The sequence below is a fragment of the Chiloscyllium plagiosum genome, unplaced genomic scaffold, assembly GCF_037043375.1.
Source record: "Chiloscyllium plagiosum isolate Xiang-an unplaced genomic scaffold, Cpla_swu_hap1 HiC_scaffold_16, whole genome shotgun sequence".
Classification (NCBI taxonomy): Eukaryota; Metazoa; Chordata; class Chondrichthyes; order Orectolobiformes; family Hemiscylliidae; genus Chiloscyllium; species Chiloscyllium plagiosum.
Window position 1 is genome coordinate 47,153,978 of NW_028270154.1, and position 19,307 is coordinate 47,173,284.

General features: G+C 39.1%; 1 protein-coding gene across 4 annotated transcripts in view; it reads left to right on the forward strand.

Annotated features, from left to right (window-relative positions):
* LOC122556672 (protein phosphatase 3 catalytic subunit alpha) overlaps positions 1-19,307 on the forward strand; it is a 426,923-nt gene that overhangs the window by 329,416 nt on the left and 78,200 nt on the right. For all 4 annotated transcript variants that reach the window (XM_043703683.2, XM_043703682.2, XM_087995359.1 and 1 more), the window contains 2 exons: positions 3,258-3,403; positions 4,370-4,509. In XM_043703683.2, coding sequence (XP_043559618.1) covers positions 3,258-3,403; positions 4,370-4,509 — 286 coding nt within the window. The remainder of the gene's footprint in view (positions 1-3,257; positions 3,404-4,369; positions 4,510-19,307) is intronic.

Genomic DNA, 19,307 nt, shown 5'->3' on the forward strand with positions numbered 1-19,307 from the left:
AGCCCACTATCCTCCATATGACTATCCAATGCCCGTTTAAATGCCCATAAAGAGGGAGAGTCCACCACTGCTACTGGCAGGGCATTCCATTCCAACCCTGGCAACATCCTTGTAAATCTTTTTTGAACCCTTTCAAGTTTCACAACATCTTTTCGATAGGAAGGAGACCAGAATTGCATACAATATTCTAACAGTGGCCTAACCAATTTCCTGTACAGCCGCAACATGACCTCCCAACTCCTGTACTCAATACTCTGACCAATGAAGGAAAGCATACCAAACACCTTCTTCACTATCCTATCTACCTGTGACTCCACTTTCAAGAAGCTATGAACCTGCACTCCAAGGTCTCTTTGTTCAGCAACACTCCCTAGGACCTTACCATTAAGTGTATAAGTCCTGCTAAGATTGCTTTCCCAAAATGCAGCACCTCGCATTTATCTGAATTAAACTCCATCTGCCACTTCTCAGCCCATTGGCCCATCTGGTCAAGATCCCATTGTAATCTGAGGTAACTCTCTTCTCTGTCCACTACACCTCCAATTATGGTGTCATCTGCAAACTTACTAACTCTACCTTTTATGCTTGCATCCAAATCATTTATATAAATGACAAAACGTAGAGGACCCAGTACCGATCCTTGTGGCACTCCACTTGTCACAGGCCTCCAGTCTGAGAAACAACCCTCCACCACCACCCTCTGTCTTCTACCTTTGAGTCAGTTCTGTATCCAAATGGCTAGTTCTGCCTGTATTCCGTGAGATGTAACCTTGCTAATCAGCCTCCCATGGGGAATCTTGTCGAATGCCTTACTGAAGTCCATATAGATCACATCTACTGCTCTGCCCTCATCAATCCTCTTTGTTACTTCCTCAATAAACTCAATCAAGTTTGTGAGACATAATTTCCCATGCACAAAGCCGTGTTGACTATCCCTAATCAGTCCTTGCCTTTCCAAATACATGTACATCCTTTCCCTCAGGATTCCCTTCAACAACTTGCCCACCACCGACGTCAGGTTCACCGGTCTATAATTCCCTGGCTTGTCCTTACTACCCTTCTTATACAGTGACACCACATTAGCCAACCTCCAGTCTTCCGGCACCTCACCTGTGACTATCGATGATACAAATGTCTCAGCAAGAGGCCTAGCAATCACTTCTCCACCTTCCCACAGAGTTCTCGGGTACACCTGATCATGTCCTGGGGATTTATCCACTTTTATGCGTTTCAAGACATCCAGCACTTCCTCCTCTGTAATATGGACATTTTTCAAGATGTCACCATGTATTTCCCTACAATCTATATCTTCCATATCCTTTTCCACAGTAAATACTGATGCAAAATACTCATTTAGTATCTCCTCAATTTTCTGCGGCTCCACACAAAGGCTGCCTTGCTGATCTTTGAGTGGCCCTATTCTCTCCCTAGTTACCCTTTTGTCCTTAATGTATTTGTAAAATCTCTTTGGATTCTCCTTAATTCTATTTGCTAAAGCTATCTCATGTCCTCACTTTGCCCTCCTAATTTCCCTCTTAAATATACTCTTACTTCCTTTATACACTTCTAAAGATTCACTCGACCTATCCTGTCTATAGGAGAAAGTGAGGACTGCAGATGCTGGAGATCAGAGCTGAAAATGTGTTGCTGGAAAAGCGCAACAGGTCAGGCAGCATCCAAGGAGCAGGAGAATCGACATTTCGGGGATGAGCCTGAAGAAGTGCTTATGCCCAAAACATCGATTCTCCTGCTCCTTGGATGCTGCCTGACCTGTTGCGCTTTTCCAGTAACACATTTTCTATCCTGTCTATACCTTACATATGCTTCCTTATTTTTCTTAACCAAACCCCCAATTTCTTTAGTCATCCAGCATTCCCTATACCTACCAGCCTTTCCTTTCACCCTAACAGGAATATACTTTCTCGTTATCTAATTTTTGAAGGTTTCCCATTTTCCAAACGTCCCTTTATCTGCGAACATCTGCCCCCAATCAGCTTTCAAAAGTTTTTGCCTAATACCATCAAAATTAGCCTTTCTTCAATTTAGAACTTCAACTTTTAGATCTGGTTTATCCCTCTCCATCATTATTTTAAATCTAATAGAATAATGGTCGCTGGCTCCAAAGTGCTCCTCCAGTGACACCTCAGTCACCTGCCCTGCCTTATTTCCCAAGAGTAAGTCAAGTTTTGCACCTTCTCTAGTAGGTACATCCACATACTGAATCAGAAAATTGTGTTGTACACACTTAACAAATTCCTCTCCATCAAAATCCTTAACACTATGGCAGTCCCCGCCTATGTTTGGAAAGTTAAAATCCCCTACCATAACCACCCTATTATTCTTACAGATAGCTGAGATCTCCTTACCAGTCTCAATTTCCCTCTAACTATAAGGGGGTCTATAATACAATCCCAATAAGGTTATCATTCCTTTTTTATTTCTCAGTTCAACCCAAATAACTTTCCTGAGTGTATTTCCGGGAATATCCTCCCTCAGCACTGCTGTAATCAAAATTGCCACCCCACCCCCCTCTTCACTTGCCTCCCTTTCTATCCTTCCTGTAGCATTTGTATTCTGGAACATTAAGCTGCCAGTCCTGCCCATCCCTGAGCCACATTTCTGGAATTGCTATGATATCCCAGACCCATGTTCCTAACCATGCCCTGAGTTCATCTGCCTTCACTGTTAGGCATCGTGCATTGAAATAAATGCAGTTTAATTTATTAGTCCTAACTTGTTCCTGCCTGCTCTGACTGTTTGACTCGCTTAAATTCTCAACTGTACCAGTCTCGGGTTGATCTCTTTCCTCACTATCTCCTTGGGTCCCACCTTACTAGTTTAAATCCTCCCGAGCAGCTGTAGCAAATCTCCCTGCCAGTATATTAGTCCCCTTCCAATTTAGGTGCAATCTGTCCTTCTTGTACAGGTCACTTCTACCCCAAAAGTAGGGTTTCATCCCTGAGATTTGTTAGGGTAAGATAGCGGAATGTCTGAAATGCCACTTTTGACTTCCTTTTCTCATGGACTTTGCCTAATTTGCACAAATAACTTTTGTGTAAATTGGATCAGTCTTACAATAGATGGTTAATCCACTATCAAGTTATAGTCCAAGTTGAAGTTGAAATTATTTTGAAAAAGGTCTCACCCATGATTCTTTTCTTGTTATGTAATTAAATCAAATCTTGCATGATTTATTATGCAAAACATTTAGACCTTCAGTATACAAAAATAAACATGGATTTCTTTTTTTCCCTCAGGTAAAATCAAGTATTCAGAACAGATATATGACGCGTGTATGGAAGCTTTTGACTGTCTTCCACTTGCTGCGCTGATGAACCAGCAGTTTCTTTGTGTACATGGAGGTCTTTCCCCTGAAATACACACCCTGGATGATATAAAGAAGGCGAGTTTTTCAATGTTATGGTTTAATATTTTACGAAGTGGTAAACTTACCTTTCTCTTTTCATTTCAAAAGCTGTAAAACTAAAAAAAAGAAAATTATAGGAACAATGATGAAAGAAATTGAAGAATTTACTAGCTTATAAATGATTGATACTTTAAATAGCCAGGCACTATGTTTGCTAAATTAGGGAGGGATAGGATGCCTAGAAAAACTGCTCTAATAGTCTAGAGGTCTGGTAATATAGACCAAACAACCAGTTGTGTTCAATGAGAGATCTGCATCCACTGCTTCCTGCATCCCCAAAAGTGCTGATGGTGACAAGTGATTCAGTACATGTGAGAGCAAACCTTTAATTGCATTATGTATATTGTGCATTAGGTGTATGACTCTTCCACACACTATGTTTGCTAGTAGTCTTAATGAGGAATAATATGTTAGGAGTGTTTAATCATCTTTGATTAAATGAGTTGTTTAATCACTATGCTCTCTGCTGTAGTTTGTGACTGATAAACAGCAAAACTGTGTACATAGAATCAGAAACATGTCTCTTTATTGACTTGGAAAAATAATTGCTGAATCAGCAAGTGTTCCTGAAGTGTTCAAGTCATTCACAATGTTGGGACTGAAATTCCTTTCATAAACCATTTTTTTTCTTTTAAGATCATCCTGAAGGGCTCAATTCTTGAATCAAGTCTCAATGATTTCTGCAGCCACCTCCTTCATTGGCTTTCTATCCATTTTTCTTTTTAGGTTTCTATTAAGCATCATATTAAAGCTACTCTTTCAACACAATTTATTCATTTCTCATGAAGTGTAGACATCTAAAGTACATGCAGAATGTGTCTTCTGTGATTGGGAAATGTAATGAGCATTTTAAAAAATAAGTAGTGTGCTGACATCGAAATCAGGATGTTTTATACTCATTAGGTGCAGCAGGAGGAAAATGCAATGTGTTTCTTTTCACAGTTAGACAGATATAAAGAACCACCAGCTTTTGGTCCAATGTGTGATCTCTTATGGTCAGATCCTTTGGAAGACTTTGGAAATGAAAAGACACAGGAATATTTCAGTCATAACACAGTGAGAGGATGCTCTTATTTTTATAGGTAAGTCCTTGAAATGATATTTTATCAGTTTACATTATAAACTTGACAGAACTGATTATGATGGATAGTTGTATTTGAGCAATGATTAAGAGTGAGGTGAAATGCCAATAACTCATAAGTATAATTTTTATAAGGGACCATTTCAAACCTATTTGCCTTCTTTGTTCTTTGTGTTCACTCAGAGGCAGCTTGTTGCTGTATCTCAGAATTAAAGGTACATCTTCTCTTCTATGAAATCCAACTTGGTGAAGTATTAATTCCAGTTGAGTTGGGAGAAGAATTCATGCAGACTTTTTGAAATATTTAATGTTTTGCGACAACCATGATGATTGACAATGGCAATGGGAGATTTTGAAAACTATCACCCATGTTTTTTTCTGGCCATTGCAACTAAAACTAACTCAATCTCGTCTCAGTTAGTCTGATGTAGTCTTTTACTCGTTGAAGTCATAGCTAGCACAAAGCAAAATGTTTGTAGTTGTTAAGGCCAATTCCCTCAACCACAAAATCTTACAATGAGAGTTCTACAGAGTAGTGTGCTCAACCATATTCACCAGTCAAAAAGCAAAGTACTTCAGATACTGGAGATCTGAAATAAAAAGAAAGTGCTAGAAAGTTTGTGAGAAGATTTGTACCTCGGGTGCTCGTTGTTGTGGTTCTGTTCGCCGTGCTGGGAATTTGTGTTGCAGATGTTTCGTCCCCTGTCTAGGTGACGTCCTCAGTGCTTGGGAGCCTCCTGTGAAGCGCTTCTGTGATCTTTCCTCCGGCATTTGTAGTGGTTTGAATCTGCCGCTTCCGGTTGTCAGTTCCAGCTGTCCATTGCAGTGGCCGGTATATTGGGTCCAGATCAATGTGCTTATTGATTGAATCTGTGGATCAGTGCCATGCCTCTAGGAATTCGCTGGCTGTTCTCTGTTTGGCTTGTCCTATAATAGTAGTGTTGTCCCAGTCGAATTCATGTTGCTTGTCATCTGCGTGTGTGGCTACTAAGGATAGCTGGTCATGTCGTTTCGTGGCTAGTTGGTGTTCATGGATGCGGATCGTTAGCTGTCTTCCTGTTTGTCCTATGTAGTGTTTTGTGCAGTCCTTGCATGGGATTTTGTACACTACATTGGTTTTGCTCATGCTGGGTATGGGGTCCTTCGTTCTGGTGAGTTGTTGTCTGAGAGTGGCTGTTGGTTTGTGTGCTGTTATGAGTCCTAGTGGTTGCAGTAGTCTGGCTGTCAGTTCGGAAATGCTCTTGATGTATGGTAGTGTGGCTCGTCCTTTGGGTTGTGTCATGTCCTCGTTCCGTTGTCTTTCCCTTAGGCATCTGTTGATGAAATTGCGCAGGTGTCCGTTTTTGGGGAATACATTGTTTAGGTGTTCTTCTTCCTCTTTTTGCAGATCTGGTGTACTGCAGTGTGGACAAAAGGGCCACAACACACTGCAGTACACCAGAACTGCAAAAAGAGGAAGAAGAACACCTAAACAATGTATTCCCCAAAAACGGATACCCGTGTAATTTCATCAACAGATGCCTAAGGGAAAGACAACGGAACGAGGACATACCACAACCCAAAGGACTAGCCACACTACCATACATCAAGAGCATTTCCGAACTGACAGCCAGACTACTGCAACCACTAGGACTCATAATAGCACACAAACCAACAGCCACTCTCAGACAACAACTCACCAGAACGAAGGACCCCATACCCAGCATGAGCAAAACCAATGTAGTGTACAAAATCCCATGCAAGGACTGCACAAAACACTACATAGGACAAACAGGAAGACAGCTAACGATCCGCATCCATGAACACCAACTAGCCACGAAACGACATGACCAGCTATCCTTAGTAGCCACACACGCAGATTACAAGCAACATGAATTCGACTGGGACAACACTACTATTATAGGACAAGCCAAACAGAGAACAGCCAGGGAATTCCTAGAGGCATGGCACTCATCCACAGATTCATTCAATAAGCACATTGATCTGGACCCAATATACCGGCCACTGCAACGGACAGCTGGAACTGACAACCGGAAGCGGCAGATTCAAACCACTACAAATGCCGGAGGAAAGATCACAGAAGCGCTTCACAGGAGGCTCCCAAGCACTGAGGACGTCACCTAGACAGGGGACGAAACGTCTGCAACACAAATTCCCAGCTCGGCGAACAGAACCACAACAAAGTAGAGAAATTCAGCAGGCCAACTCTGTGGAGACAGTAACAGAGTTAATATTCAAAGTCCAATATGACTATTCTTCCATGACGGGAGGAACAGTAGCAAAATGTCAAAAGTAAAAGTTTTTTGTGTTGAAACTTTTCAAAGGTTTTCAAGTTGCACTTCAATATAATAGAGAACGCTGCTTTACAAATTAGAAAAAAATCATTGCCTCTCTTTCAAAATGTTAGCTAAAATAATTCAATGACAGAAGAGGAAATGACAGAAACATACTTGTAACGGGTTTCTGTGTAAAGAATGAAGCTATAAGTTTACAATTGCCCACTTGGACTGGAAAACATTTGATATATAATGTGTATGCCATCATAGTTTTCCCCAGTTCCAAACTTGAATATTATTTTCTTAACTAAATTTATTTCAGTATTCACTGTTGCTAAACCTGACAGTAAGGTCAACACAACCCATCTCAGAGCTGCAGAAAAACAAGTTTGTACAGTAAAAGCACTTTTGTAGAAAATTTACCTTGCATGCAAATATCTACTGACTGCCAATATATTTGTTTCTTCATGAGTATTTTATTACAGCTCAAAACAAGTCTTAAGATATTTTGCATTAGTGTGATTTATCATTTTAATGATTTTATTATTTTAATCATTTTATGAAAATAGCATGTGTGGAAAGAAATGAGAAAGGACCTTGAGGAAATAGAAATTTGAAAACAGCATTATTAAAAAAACTAAGAATTAGTTTTAAAGTTTAAAAAAAAGTTATGATTTTAAAAAGCCTAAAATGAAAGAAACATTATATTATTCATAAGCTGAGGAAAAATGTGCATCATCATTTTCATCAAGATGTGATAATAGTTGTTTGTCACATCACCAAGTTTGGTATCATTGCCAGATTTTGAAATTTTATTCTGTATTTTTGTATACAAGTCATTTATTTACATATATAATAAAGTTCGAGAATTGACCCATGGAGTATATTACTGCTTACCATGTTTCACTCTGAAAGCAACTATTTACTCAACTCACTATTTTATGTCCTTAATTCAATGATGAACAAAGCTAACTTAATGATCTGCCTATTTCCATGAAGCATAATTCTGTTAAACTGCCTTTTGTATGGTATTTTGTCAAATGCTTCTTTTAAATCCAGATGAATAATTGCATTTCTTTCAATAGCCGTCTTTCTTAGTTTATCAAAAAATTCCCTTTGAATAGAAACTTGGAGCAGGCTTAGATGATATAGTCATGGTTGATCCTTTATCTAAATGTCACATACCCACCTTTTCCCTGTACCCCTTGATGCCTTTAAAATCAAAAATTATCTCATGGAGACTAAATTAGTGAAGCATGGTAATGCAAATTTTTTTTTGTTCTAATTATTTGTTTAGGAATGCAATCTCCATATATTGCAGTGGTACCGACATGCCTCTGGATCTTTTTTCCCCTCCCGTTCCCTCTGACTCCATCCCTTCATATAATCCTACTTCTTGCCATATGTTCGCTATATTCTCTGACCTTTCCTTCTCTGTTGTTGAATGAACTATGCTCAGCCAAAGATTTAGCTTTATCTTGTCATTTGTGCCTATTTCTTTGGACAGGAATCATCTCTGCCATGCAGACCTTTTTACCCATTTCCAAAACTACTCCTCCACCTGAACCCATCCCTCTAACTTTGTAACTTCACTTAATTGTTTCATCAAGAACTGCTAATTGACATCGATCACCTTGGTTTCTGTGCTTCCCATCGTCCACTCTTCCGGTCTCTCTCTGAACTTCCAGCACTCCATTTCCTTGGGTCCAACCATAAATCTGCGATCAAACTGGCTGATAAGGTGGTAGTGTTATCATCTAGTGGGCTGACGTCTAACTTGCAGAGGCTGAGTGCCAGCTGTCATATATTTCTTTCCATCCCCCACTAGATCATGACCCTACCACTGAAAATAAGACTGTTATTTATAGGCATGTCACTGAACTTATACCCTCTGGCGATCTCCCCTCCGTAGCTTCCCACCTCATAGTCCCTCAACCCACACAGCCGGCATTTATCATTAGTCACAAAATCCACAAATAGGATTACATTGGCAGATCTATTTATTCAGCTTGTTCCTAACCTTAATGAATGTTTTTTTGTTACCTTGGCTCTATTATTGCCCCTTGATCAGGCTTGCCCCATTTACTTTGTCTTAGCAATTGTTCTGATCCTTTACGTTGGTTCCACAATTTCCAGTTTCATGGCTCTAGCTGCTTCCTCTTCACCAGCGATGTGCAATCCCTCTACACATCTATTCCCCATCAGTATGGTTTTCTGCTTCTTTCTTGAAAAGAGATCTGCACAGTTTCCATCCATCTCTATCTCCTTCACCTGAATGACTTTGTTCTCACATTGAACAACTTCTCCTTTAGTTCATCCCACTTTCTCAAACCAAAGGTATGGTAATGGATGCTCACTTGGGTCCCAGCTCTGCCTACTCCCTGATGGGGTATGTGGAACATTTCTTATTCCAGTCCTACTCTGGACTCAACCAAAGCTCCTCTTCTCATACATTAATTATCTCATTGTTGCCTCCTGCTCACGACTGGAAATGGAAAAGTTTAGCAATTTTGCTTCCAACTTCCATCATTGTCTCACCTTCACCTGTTCCATCTGTGACTCTTCCCTTCCTTTCCTTGACTTCACTGTTTCTAACGATCTTTATGATCTGACTTTTTCCCTTTTCCAGCAGCACTTTAAATTGGAATGCAATAACTACAGTGCCAACACACAGCTAAGTAGCAAATCACATTAAAATATTCACGTGCAGAAAACTAGAAAGTTAAAAGAACTTAAAATCCTACTCTTTTAATATACATTTTCAGGTAGCAAAATAAATGAACAGGCTCTTGGGCCAAACGACTCTCTCCTGTACTTAATTCATATGGGCATGTTTGCTGTTTGAGTTAAAGGAAAAACTATTTGGTATTGGATTTTCATTATAATTATGGAGAAATTTCAGATTCTACAAAAAGAACTATAGCTTTTCAGGACCATAAGGACGTTTAGCAGAACTTAATATGCTGTTAAAAATTCAGTCACATATTTGACAAGATGCATCTCTTGGGGTGTTATGCAATGAGACAAACAGCATAAGTAAAAAGCTCTTGTCAATTCAACTGATTTCCATTGTCTGTGTACCTCTACAGCACACCCTCTGGCATAGAATCACTAATGGCAACTTATGGATTTCTATGTTATTCCAGTCATGTGCAAACTCCAGAATTTGCTATCCATTTTGATAGAGTAAGCACATAAGAGCATTAAAAAAAAGAGAAAGAATAAGCCATTCAGCCTTTTGAGCTTTTTCCACCATTCAGTAAGATCATGGCTAAGGTTCTGCCCCATCTACACCCAAAGTAGTACCCCAAAATCTAACAATCCTGGTCTTGAACCTACTCAATGGTTAAACATTCACAGCTTTTTGGAGTAGAAAATTCCAAAGATTTACAACCCTTTGAGTGAAAAGATTTATCCTTATCTTAGTCATTCAGGCTGACCTCCTTTGCTGAGACTGCAACCAGACTTCCCGTCAGGGAAAACATTCTTCTGCACCTAACCTGTTAAACCTCTTTAGATATATTTTAAATCTTCAATGAGATCACCTTTCATTCTTCTAAAATTTAGGGCAATATTGCCTATTCACCTGGAGGCAGTCTGCTCATCCCAAGAATCAAAGAAACCTTGTTACATTCCTCCTCCAAGACAATTAAACACAAGAGATCCCCGACTTACAAGCATCCAACTTACTAACACTCATACATAGGAACGCAGTCCCATACAGGAGTGTAATTTTAAAGACCTGACATGCAAACATATCCTGCATTTATGAATGGCTGTTTTATATTGTCCTGTATTGCATTCCAACTTGCATTTCAATCAATTTGCAAACAAACTCCAGAACAGAACCCGTTCATGACCCAAGGACTGCCTTTAGATGAGGAAACCAAAACTGTACACATTTCTCTAAATTTGGTCACTCCAAGACCTTGCGTGATTTTTATATAAAATTTTATTTTATTTTCATGATCTCAAATTTCTTTGTATTAAAGGCTAACATGCTATCTGTTTTCTGCATTGCATGCATATTTACTTATTTGTGTATATTGATACCCAGGTGTGCCCAAATACCAAAGTCTCCCAAACTCTTACCATTTTAAAAAAAAGTGCTCTGCAGGCCATTCTGTTATAACACATATTTTGTTAATGCGAATTCATTGTAATGCAATTGATGAATTGGGGACACTGTTTCTAAAGTGTGAACTTTTAAAATGTGTGTTGGCTGTAATGCAATTCAATCACCAACATTTTAAGTACTGGTTCTAAAGTGCAACTTTTCTATAAGGCAGGGTTGCACGAGAATGCAACCATCATGTTATAGAAGTATTTTTCATTTCACATATCTCTATATCATATCCCAGTTGCCACATTCTTACATGCTCCAGGAACTTATCGAGGTCCTTTTCCTGTTTCTCTCACTGCTTGCCTTCCCACGTGGTCATCGCTAAATTTGGATACATTTCACTTAATTCTCTTATCTATGTCACTGATATAGATTGTAAATAGTTAAATAGCATAAACAGTGATTCTTGTGGCAATCCAAAAGTCACAGTGTGTCAATCCAAAACTGACCCATTTATTCCACGGGACCTTAGTTTGTGAGCAATTCTGCAATCCAGGCCAATGCATTAACCCTAATTTAATCTAATTTTATGTGATAATCTCTTCAGGGACACCATATCAAATGCATTTTAAATTGCTGTAGTTAACATTTTATGTTGATTACTTTATATTAAAACTTATTTTGGCAGCTTATAGCGATAATTTATTATCTTATAATTAGGTCTTGGGAATATAACTATTTCTGAAAATGAAAGAGTTGAAAATTGGGAACTTGGAATAAGAATATGAAACTAAAAGTAAAATACTGTGAATGCTGAAGATCTGAAACAAACAAAAATATGCTGGAGAAACACAGCAGGTTTGGCAGCATCTGCTAAGAGAAGAACACAGTTAACATTTAGAGTCCAGTATGACACTTCTTCAGAATGTAGGCCCAATTCTCTAGTTTGAGCTCATGATAGAGTCTCACTCAGCTTTCATCATTTTAAAGGAGAATGTATTAGACACTAGAATAGTAAAATACACATAATGCATGTCCAACATACTTGTTAAAAACCAGTGACCTACTTTGTCTCTCTTGTGAGGGAGAAGAAGTTTTTGAGGCATGTGGTTCTAGGTAAAGGCTACAAACTCAAATTCCCAGCTTTCCATCAGAGTCCTGATGCACAGAACAGGCTACGGATGCACAAAACCAGCATTCTGGATTCTTGGATGACCAATGCAGGGACAATTATCCATCTGCATATGAGAAGTGCTGTCAAAACCTGACTTCATCATCCATGGCAGTGGGAAAAAGGTAAGGCTCATGGCCCCATGGTGGGCAAAAGCAGGGGATGAAACTCCATACTAAAAATACACTGGTATACTAGATTCCAGGCAGTTACGGTTCACAAAAGCCATAGAAGCCATTAGATGCAGTTGCAAGTTGGGGCTAGGGTTCAGGACAAACTCTCAGATCCATCTAGAACATTTGGGGCTTGGAAGAGGACCTGAAAACAATTGATAATGCAGTACAGTTGAGAGTGTGGGTGAAGGAAGCCCCAAGCAGTATTTGTTTGTTGCAGCTGAGAAATATTGTAACTTGGAGAAACCCAGTGCCAGCTGAGCCTATGAAAGCTAGAATTGTGTTTAAGTGTAACTTAAGGAATGACTAAAATGCAGTCTTGGGGAAAGAGATTGAACTACAGTACTAGGCTGTTGGCAGTCATTGAGGCAGACAATGAAAAAGCAACTTTTCAGGAAGTTTCAAGAGTAGAGTGAAGAATGAGAGTCTCTTGTAAGTGACCCATCCTGTCAGTCATATTTGGGTAGGTTTCTGAGAAATATGTGGGATCTGACTTGACCATGTTTACTCTTCAATATGCTTAATGGGGTACTAGACCACAGTTTGTCTGCTAACTCATGTATGCTTTATATTAATTCTTGATAATAGTGTAAAAGTGGTGATTTTGTTTGAACAAAACTGTGAATTTTGTGGTTTTACTCTCTTAGTATATACCTGGGATCTCAAAGTTGTTCACCTTTGAGGGGCGGCACGGTGGCTCAGTGGTTAGCACTGCTGCCTCACAGCACAAGGGCCCCAGGTTTGATTCCAGACTTGGGCGACTGTCTGTGTGGAGTTTGCACATTCTCCCCATGTTTGCGTGGGTTTCCTCTGGGTGCTCCAGTTACCTCCTGCACTCCAAAGGTGTGCAGGTCAGGTGAATTGTGTTTGAATGGAACTTAAGGAATTACTAAAATGCAGTCTCAGGTGAATTGGCCATGCTAAATTACCCATAGTGTTCGGTGAATTAGTCAGAGGGAAATGGGTCTGGGTGGGTTACTCTTCGGAGGTTCGGTGTGGACCGGTTGGGTCGAACGGCCTGTTTCCACATTGTAGAGAATCTAATCTTCATAGAAGAAGGGTTTATTTGTCCCTAATCAAACCTTAACATACATTTGGCAGTCTTGTCCAGAATTAAAATATTGTATATAAAATATGTCAGAATATGGTAGTTTTATTCATGTTTTTAGAATGTTTTGTGTCATTTATAACTGAATAAAAATTCAATGACCTAGCAGCATTAACGCTAAACTATTCATCTAGAAACTCAGCTTATGTTCCGGAAACCCAGATTCAAATCTCACCATGGCAGGTGGTAGGATTTGAATTCAATTTTTAAAGAAACATCTGGAATTAAGAATAATGTTAACCATAAATCTATTGTCGACTGTTGGAAAAACCCATCTGGTTCACTAATGCCTTTTAGGGAAAGAAATCTTGTCTTACCTGGTCAGGCCTACATATGACTGCAGACCCACAACAATGTGATTGACTCTTAACTGCCCTCTGGGCAATTAGGGATAGGTAATAAATGCTGGCTTAGCCAGAGCCATCCAATCCTGTGACTGAATTAAAAATAAATTTGGAATTGGATACAACCAACTAAAAAGGGTTAAACACCAGATTTCTTTGTTCTTCTCTTTCTGTGAAATTGTAAAGCAACTCCTCAGTGATTTTCTTCACGCTCACTTGGCCTGCTTTATTTCACAGTGGGAAATGTTTTTCTTTTCTAATTCTGTATAACATGGTCACTATAACCTACTTTCATAATTTCTGGAGGACAATGATGCCCAGGGGCAAAGATTTCCAGGTTGTTGCTAAGTTATTTTTACATGTAGGATTAATTATTAGTAACCGTAGTAGAATATTAATAGAAAGTAACTGCTGAACTTGCAAAACAACCAATGTTCTGCGAATTTGCCAGATGTCTGACAATTAGTCTTAAAAAACGTAAAATAGTGGTGATGCTAGAAATCAGGAGAAAAAGGTAGAAAATCCCAGGAGTAATCTGGTTTGGCAGCATCTGTGGAAAGAAACAGAGTGAATGTTTCAGGTTAATGATATTTCCTATTTTGATAGAAGTTCTGAATTGACCTGAAATATTGACTGCATTATTCTTTTCAAAGGTCTTGCCAGACCTACTGAATATTATAAAGTTTTCTGATTTTATTTGACATTTAGAGGATAATTTATTGGTCTCAGTGGAAGTTAGTTCCAAGGCAGGAGAGTGCACATAGAAACCCTGTTTGCCATTTCCCCAGATTAGTCCTGTATGGGAAGGCTTTCAGGCTTAAGGGTCACATCCCATCTCCACTGAAATTGAACAGAGTGACCAACAAGCAGACCCTGTCAAGCTGTATCATTATTATTTGTTTCCTTTCGTGCAGTAACATTTTTAAAATTCCAAATAAAACATCAGTTTAGGGTATTCAGTTCATTCAAGAATAGCATGCTACCTTTCAAGACAATAAGGTCTGAGTTTGTGCATTATAGCAAATGAGTATGAATTCTAGGCTGATGTTTCTGTGTGTGTTCCAACTGGGATGTTAAACTGAGGGCCTGTCTGCTTCTTCAGATTGTGTGTAAGTTGCTGTTTATCAACAAGGAATTCTCCTGATTTGCTGGCCATTAATTATTTTTCAGTCAGCATCAGTAACACAGCAAAGTAGGTTTTTTTTTTACAGATATTTTTATTGAAAATTTAATATATTTTTACAAGTTTACAAACAAAAAAAAACAAATATAAACATTGATATACAATTAAATCTTAAATAAATAATAACCAAAATTTAACAAAAGAAAATTACCAAGAAAAAAAAGCAAAATTCAACTAACTACTCATCTAACCTACAACTAACCAGACTGTATAATTAAGTCTCTTACATTATTCAAATAAGAGAAAAAAAAACCGACGGATAACACAGAAATTAAATAGTGAGATACATGCTCGGAATGTATTAACATCAAATGTAACAAAACCCGTATTCGTGCGGGATTCCTCTCCCAAGGGGCCCCGGACCAGCCAGGTTCGCCATCTTAATTAAATAAAAGCCCTTGTTAGAATGGCCGAAATATCTGTATTTATATAATTCAAGAAGGGCTGCCATATTTTATGGAATAATGCAGTCTTTTGCTGCACCATATTTGTAAGGAAGTCAAGGGGAATACATTCCATAATTAATCTGTGCCAATTTGAAAGTCCAGGGGGGCCCTCAGCCACCCAGTTTACCAAAATATTTTTCCTTGCTCAGAAAGAGAGAATAGAAAATAATCTTTTTCCGTGCATATCCAGGGAGGGTAAGTTTGAAAAGCCCAAAAGGAGAGATGCAGGGTCCACTCTAATTTCCGTTCCTAAGATTTCTGTCAGAGCACTTGCTACTTTAGTCCAATATCTACGGATCTTATAACAGATCCATAAGCAATGTACAAGAGTACCCACCTCTATTTTACATTTGGGACACATTGGAGATGCTCCTGCCTTAAATTTTGCCAATCGATCCGGTGCTATATGGGCCCTATGAATGGCGTGAGTTCTGTTGCAGATGGTGATTCTTGTGTTTTCCCAAATGTCATTCCACATTTCTATAGAGATTTCTAGTCCCAAATCCTGATCCCACATTTTAAGCAGATTGTCCATATCTCCCGATACTTCATCATGTAATAAATGATAAATAGTACTGACGGAAGATACCTCCATTGGCCATAGCACTCCACATTCTCTATCTGATTTATAAAAACTATCTAATAACGTAGTCTTCTTCTGTATGTAATGTCGAATTTGGAAGTATCGAAAGAGGTCTCCATTAGGTATTCCAAATTTCTGATGCACCTATTCAAAAGACATCAGGACCCCTTCTTTAAACAGATCCCTAAACAGGACATATCCCTGGATCTCCAGAATTTGAAAGTGGCATCTGTAAGCCCCAGTTGAAATCCCCATGCTCCACTATCGGAGCATAGGGGATGTTTTATGTGAGTTGCCTTCATTTTCCCGCATTATATTCCAAGCTTTAATTGTATTTAGTATTATAGGGGTTTTACATTGATCTGTGATGATTTTTCTCTTGTCTGAAAATAAGAGGTTAATCAGTAGGCATTTTACTTGACAAGCCTCGATGTCCAGCCAGATTGATTGCAGGTCAGACAAGACCAAATCGGCTATGTAGCTTAATAGGGAACTTAACTGATATTTCCTAAAATCTGGGAAATCCAATCCTCCCCTTGCCTGTGGAAGCTGTAGCTTCTTCAGCTTAATGAGGGGTCGTCTATGATTCCAGATAAAGGAACCCAACCACCATATAATTTATGTAGTGCCAGCCTCGGCAGCATCACCGGAAGCATTCACATAGGGTATAGGAGATGGGCAGGACATTCATTTTAATTAGTGCTATTTTACCTAACAAGGAAATTGGAAGGTCTCCCCATCGCTGGAGGTCCTGCCTTATCCTTTCCAGTAAATGCACAAAGTTAGCCTTGTATAACTGACCAAATACTGGGGTGATAAAAATGCCTAAATATAAGAAACCCTCCAGGGACCACCGAAAGGGAAAGTGGGATCCGTCCAATAAGTGGGATATACTCGCAAGGCCACCCATTGGCATAGCCTCCGATTTTGAGAAATTAATTTTATAGCCTGAAAATACACTAAATGTATTAATAACTTGGATTAAGCGAGGCACGGGCATCAAAGGATTACTGAGAAATAGAAGAACATCATCTGCATAAAGGGTAATTTTGTGTTTACCAGTACCAATCCTCGGGGCTGTTATATTAGGGTCAGCCCGTATAGCTTCTGCTAATGGCTCAATTATTAGCATAAATAGCAATGGCGAGAGAAGACATCCCTGACAGCAGCCTCTATCCACACTGAAGCTGTCCGAGCCTAATCCATTGGTAATCACAACTGCCCTGGGATTACTATATAATGTTGAGACCCATTTGGTAAACACCTTTCCAATGCCAAACCTTTCCAATGTGTAAAACAAATATGACCATTCAACCCTTTCGAATGCCTTTTCCGCGTCTAATGAAACTACTACTCCTGGTATCTTTCCCTGATGACAGGCTTGAATCACATTCAAAACCCTTCTGACATTATTGGATGATCTACAGCCCTTAATAATCCCCGTCTGATCCTCCTTTATAATATGTGGCAATACCCTTTCTAGCCTCAGTGCTAACGTTTTAGAGAGGATTTTAAAATCTACATTTAGCAGGGATATTGGTCTGTATGACGCGCAATCTTCTGGCTCCTTTCCTTTTTTAAGGATAAGAGAGATATTCGCCTCTTTCAGTGAAGGCGGGAGACAACCCTGACTGTATGAAGAGTTATACATGTCCATAAGTGGACCAGCCAATATTCCTGTAAATTCTTTATAGAATTCAGCTTGAAAGCCATGTGGGCCAGGTGCCTTACCGCTCTGAAGTTGCCTGATTGCATCAAGTATTTCTTGGATTGTTAGGGGAACATTCAAGACCGATACCTGTTCCGGAGTTAGGTCCAGAAAGGTCAGGTTTTTTAAAAATGATTGCACCCTCCTAGTCCTGTCTTCGCAATCCTGCGATTTATATAAATCAGAATAAAATTTTCTAAAGATTGCGTTAATCCTTTTATGATCATGAGTCAAAATACCCATACTTTCCTTGATAGACGTGATAGTTTGAGGGCCTTCTTTTTCTTTGCAAGAAATGCTAAGTATCTACCAGGTTTATCGCCAAATTCATATCACGTTAGTTTTGCAAATAATATTTTACTCTTAGCCGTTTGGGTAAGCGTGGTGTTTAGAGCTGTCCTAAGGGCTGTAATCCTTTGCAATTTGATAATAGAAGGTCTGTCAGCGTATGTTGTTTCAGCCACTTTTAAGCAAGCTTCGAGCAGGCGCTGTTGTTCTCCCTTTAATTTTTTCTGGGTCGCTGAGTATGAGATGATCAAACCTCATGCGTAAGCTTATTGGTCTCCCACATCATTGATGGGTTGCTAGCTGTACCTGAATTAATTTCTAAAAAAGTTTTAAATCTTTAGAGAAGTACTTTACAAATTTACTATCTTTCATCAGGAAGGGGTCCATACACCAATGCCGGGGGTATGTCTCATCGTTCCTCACCTTGATTTCCATATATACAGCAGCGTGATCGGAAATTGCTATACTGCCTATTTTACAGGATGATATGGAATTTTTAAAAATCAAGGGGGCAAAAAACATATCGATTCTGGTATGACATTTATGTGGATTGGAGTAAAAAGAAAAATCTCTGCCCTGTGGATGAAGGCATCGTCATACATCTACTAATCCTAATTCTTTGTTCAAATCCACCAATTGTCTAGATCTGGGAGATACTCCTGCAGTACTCTTGGGAATCCTATCTCTTTCCGGATCCATAATACAATTAAAGTCTCCTCCTATAATTGTATGACGAGCCCCGAGAGCTATCAATTTTGAGAAGGCTTCCGTTATAAATTTAAAAAGATGTGCCGGGGGGCAATACAAATTTAAAATTCCATATTCCTCTCCATTTATAAGGGATTTAATCAGAATATATCGTCCAGATTCTTCTTTTATCTGATTTAGGATTTTGAAAGGGAAATTCTTCCGAATAAGAATAACAACTCCCCTGCTTTTTGAGCTAAAAGAAGAAAAAAAGGCCTGATCAAATCCACCCTGTCGTAATTTCAAGTGTTCTTTATCCAATAAGTGTGTCTCCTGTAGGTGAGCTATATCAACCCTTTCTTTCTTGAGGTTTGATAATATTTTGTTCCTTTTGGCTGGTGAATTACTCCCCTTGAATTCCAGGTGCACCACTTAACCAACTGATCAACCATAATCGTCCGGGCAAATCTGAGACCCCTCGGGACGGGAAACCCTATCCAGAACATCCCGAGCATAGAGCATTTAAATTCACAAAAATAAAGGCTATATAATAGACTCACAACAGTATAATAAAAAACTATTTCTATATAAAAAAACGTATTTAAATGGAGATTTTCCCCCTTGTTCCTAGGGGATATCACTTCCTTTCCAAAAGTCCATCGTATCCTCTCCCAACCAGTGCCCCACCCTTGACCCAGGCGCTCCTCAATAGGATGAAGAAAATTCAAATATACTACAGAGCTAGAGTTAACAGTGAGCATCCTACCCC